At 42.5% G+C, this 4,162-nt stretch overlaps 1 protein-coding gene across 1 annotated transcript in view; it reads right to left on the reverse strand.

Annotated features, from left to right (window-relative positions):
* SAMHD1 (SAM and HD domain containing deoxynucleoside triphosphate triphosphohydrolase 1) overlaps nucleotides 1-4,162 on the reverse strand; it is a 106,338-nt gene that overhangs the window by 27,025 nt on the left and 75,151 nt on the right. The window contains exon 8 of the mRNA XM_025216270.1: nucleotides 3,458-3,613. Within this exon, the coding sequence (XP_025072055.1) occupies nucleotides 3,458-3,613 (156 nt within the window). The remainder of the gene's footprint in view (nucleotides 1-3,457; nucleotides 3,614-4,162) is intronic.

The raw sequence follows: 4,162 nt of genomic DNA on the forward strand, positions 1-4,162 counted from the left end.
GGAGAGAAAACCCAAAAACTAGCTAATGAGAATGAGTTAACACAAGGTCAGCAGTCATGTCAGCGTGCATTTTGAAGGCAATGGAAATGCATTTCAATTCTGCATGGAACTGTATATCAAATCTACCAATTTACCAAATATCTACCAATTTACCCATATCTACCATATTTACCCCCAAAATATCTACCAATTTACCCACAGAAATTCTTGCCTCTCACATGTGTCCTGGACCATCACAGCTACAACATCAGCCCAACGCTAACAAAAGCACAAAAAAGATTTAAAACCTGCAGCTTCAGCATTTCTCAGCCGGCGGGTCACAAGAATATATGAAAAGGTCAAAAACAAATTTTAAAAATGGATTCTCCTTTAAAGGTGAAAAATGTGGGAAACTGCGGCTTTTCCCTTGCACCCTGGCAGAGTTCCAGGCTGCTTGGGGCCCCCCATGCCCCCGCTCCACACACTGAGGGGCTGGAGCGGGGGGGGGTGGGAAGCAATGGGTGAGGAGTGAGGGGCACTGGGGCAGGACTGGCCAATGATGTTTACGAATGGGTCCTGGTACAAAAAAGGTTGAGTACTGCTGCTTAAACTACTGGAAAGAAATTTGTGGTGGTGATAGCATGTGTTCCAGCCAGCTTCTGCCAGTAGCCATAAGGGGAAGAAGTTATCACAGTCTAATTGTTCAATACCAGAACTATTTAGAAAACTTTGCACTGTTCTATCACCAACATCACTGAGAGATTTAACCACTACTGAACATCACAAATCAAAGTGATATAAGTTGTATAATGCAATCTGCAAAGGAATTAGAATTTCTTGTAAATAAGTTATTCTTTGTTACCAAGCATTACCCACAGAAAAACTTTGAAATATTGTGGAAAATATAATCCTGAAAGAAGAGTGCATGCAAAGAGTTTGTCTTTTCTACTGAGAGCAAAAAACCTTAGGGCTGAGCACCACAAGTAATCTGTAAATTCTAATGTTTGTTGTGATAAAACCGAGTATTCTAGCTCTATACTGCATTTAACTGCCAAGATGTAAGTTTCCATTCATTGTGTTTAAGAAACTTTTTAAATGTTGCAATAAACTGCTAACTAAAAATTACAGTATTTTTCTGTTAAAAAAGTAATCTGGTTGAAATAGAACAGTGTAATGGCATCAGAATACCTAGAGTCTATTCTTAGCTGTAACACTTACTAGGTGTGTATCTTTGCACACCTTACTCAAGCTCTTATACACTTTTCTCAGTCTGTAAAAGGATATACAACTTAGCTAGCTAGCTAATATGTGGGGATTACTATTTGTGAATTATCATTTCTTGCCTCATTCCATTACATTTCATCCTTCAATTTCCTTCCACTTGTTCTGCATGTTATTGTATCAAAGGCAAGGGGAAAAGAGTCACTCCCATCTTATAAGTGCACACAAGGAAATATCACTAAATATGCTGTCATTAAACTGCTACCAAAACCAAAATGTACTCAGCAATGGAAACCAACTACTAAGTTGATTAAATGCAGCTAACAGTAAGTATGAATATAAAACACGACCCACATGGGAAAACATGCCGATAGGAACCTTGGGTTTTTGGGGGGTAGCATATTACATGAAAGCCCCAGGCCTAGCAGCCTTGGAGCTCAGATGCCCCCTTATCTTGCTTGCTCCTAGCCAAAAGGCCAAGGAGCAGCTGAGGGAAAAGTACAAAAGAGGTCCCCCATTTCCACAAAATTAATGAGAACCTATCGGAAAGAGAAAAGAATAAAAGCGATGTATCCCATCATGCGAAACTACCTCAAAGACAAATTAATATACTTAATATACTTAAACAAGACAGGTGGTAGGTCAGCCTGCCCTCAGCACTGACTCTTTTTCAAGTCACGGTGAGCCAGGACACTGCATGTATTTTGACTTCTTCATTCTCACAGCTGAGCTCTGTCTTCCTTTCCCATTTCCCACAATTCCTGTTTTTAACAATCCATAAATGTCTGGCAAACCTCACCAACCGGGACCCCAAACAGTTTACCCAGAATCCCTCTGTCAGCCCCCTCTCAGGCCGGCACATAGGATTTGTGTGGCCCCGCCCTCCCTGAGGTGAAGCCAGACCAGTTTGCCCTGCACCTCATCTGCATATAAATTTTTGGAGGATCCCAGGACTCTCGGCAAGAACACCTGGTTCCAGTCGTGAGTGGGGCCTAATCAGCAAATGAATCCCTTGTGGAGCATATCTGGAGTACACACACATACTGAGCAGTGCTGAGCTGTGGGGTTACCATGGGCACCTATACACATGCAGCCAGGCTGCTCTGGCGTGCTGTAATTACAGAGCATTAGAACAGACTCGATTAATCAAGTCTGCTAAAGCACGGTAATTACTATGCTCCAGCAGACTCCAAGTGTCATATGCATCAGCATCCCCTCGTTGAACGAGCTTTAGTTAAAGGCTCCTGCTTCCATTTTTCAGCACAGGGACACTGATACACGTGACACTCCAGGAGCTTTAATTACAACGGCTCTCAGCGCCATTCTAATTAAAGCACCCCTCTGCCCCTCACCACCACTCTCGAAGAACATGTATAAATGCCTCATGGCTTGACATGCTGTTGACTCTGGTGAGGCCCCAGCACAATGAACTATGTGGTAAATCACAAGCCTTAATATCATGCATAGTTTGTACTATGTGCCAAAGCTACTCAAAAGTGTGTTTATGTGCTAAAACTTGCAGCAGTTTCAAAAAAAGGGAACATACATCAATTCTGGATGAACTAAGTGTATGGGTACTATATGCAAATTGCTACAGCCATGTTTAATTTCAACATTATTGTTTTCAAATTTGCTCCCCAATTCAGTAAGAAGAGGGAGAAGGGGCTGCCAGGGAAAAAAGCTGGGGGAAAGCAGAGCACAAAGAAGCTACCAACCTCTTCCCCCAGCCCCCTCAAATTTATTTTCCTTGTTGTAGCAATGGAAGGAGGGCAAATTCAAGGCAAATCTCAAGTAATTAGATTCTATACCTGGAAAATTATAACAGTTTTATAAATGTTCCATATATAGAATCAAATTATTGGTGGGCTGTCTTATAATTAGGGTCATCTTCTATTTGAGTACATGTAGTAATTCTGCCCGTGCTTATTTATCTTCCCTACTCAAGCTTTACATCTCTCCTCTGTCTATCCCTGCCTTGTGACCTATTCATCAGGCTCCTGAAATCACCTTCATGTTCCCTTTTAAGTCCCCAGTAAAAATCCAAAAGCATCTTAGCCCCTGTCTGTTTGCCTTCTGTTCTGAACTTCGGGGGACAGTACTTAAATTCTGAATTCTTCAAACTGAAGTGAAGCCACCATCAGCTACCTACAACCTAAGCAATACTGCATTTTTCACCCAAAGATTTCAAACTAATGTTGAAGATTTGCTCATCAGCCTCTTATATTTAAAACTTCCAAAAAGTGAAATATTAACTCACTGGATTCTCACATGTCGTTTCATCTACGGGTCCTCCTATTTGTTCTTTGATGAAGTCCATATCTTCACACAAGACAAGACCATAGTTTTCCATGACTTTTCCTAGGTCATTGGAAGTAATCAGGTGTTCAAACATCTGAACAGAAGCAGTTTCATGCTGCAGAAAGTATGTATAAATGTTATCATTATATACACAAAGTTTAGGAGTATGTCTATATGTGACATGAGGATTTTTGCAAAGATATTATGATTTAACTCCAAAACCATAATCAGTAGGGCTGTGTGAAATTTCACTGGGTGTTTCGTTTCGAAGCTGTTTCGACATGTTTCAAGCTCAAAACAACGAAATAGAAATGCTTCAAAACAGCTTTAAAACGAAACAAGGGCACTCGAAATGTTTGGAAAGATTTGAGTTTTGTAGCTGGGCTTCCTTGGCTTCAGCGCCGGTCCCAGGCAGCAGCGGCAGTCTTCTCTCATCCGGCACACAGATCTGGGGACTTGCACCCCCAGGAGGGCTGTGGGGCTGTGCTGGACTCCTCCCAGGGATGCGAGATCCTGGATCTGTGTGCTGAATGAGAGGAGGCTGTCGCCTGGGACCAGCAGCAGCAGCAATCTTCCCTGGCACTGGACGCAGGCTGTGCCCAGCGCTGGTCCTAGGTGGCAGCCTGAGCCTCCTCTCATCCGGCACGCAGATCTGGGGGGCTCA

Source organism: Alligator sinensis, unplaced genomic scaffold (genome assembly GCF_000455745.1).
Source record: "Alligator sinensis unplaced genomic scaffold, ASM45574v1 scaffold338_1, whole genome shotgun sequence".
Classification (NCBI taxonomy): domain Eukaryota; kingdom Metazoa; phylum Chordata; order Crocodylia; family Alligatoridae; genus Alligator; species Alligator sinensis.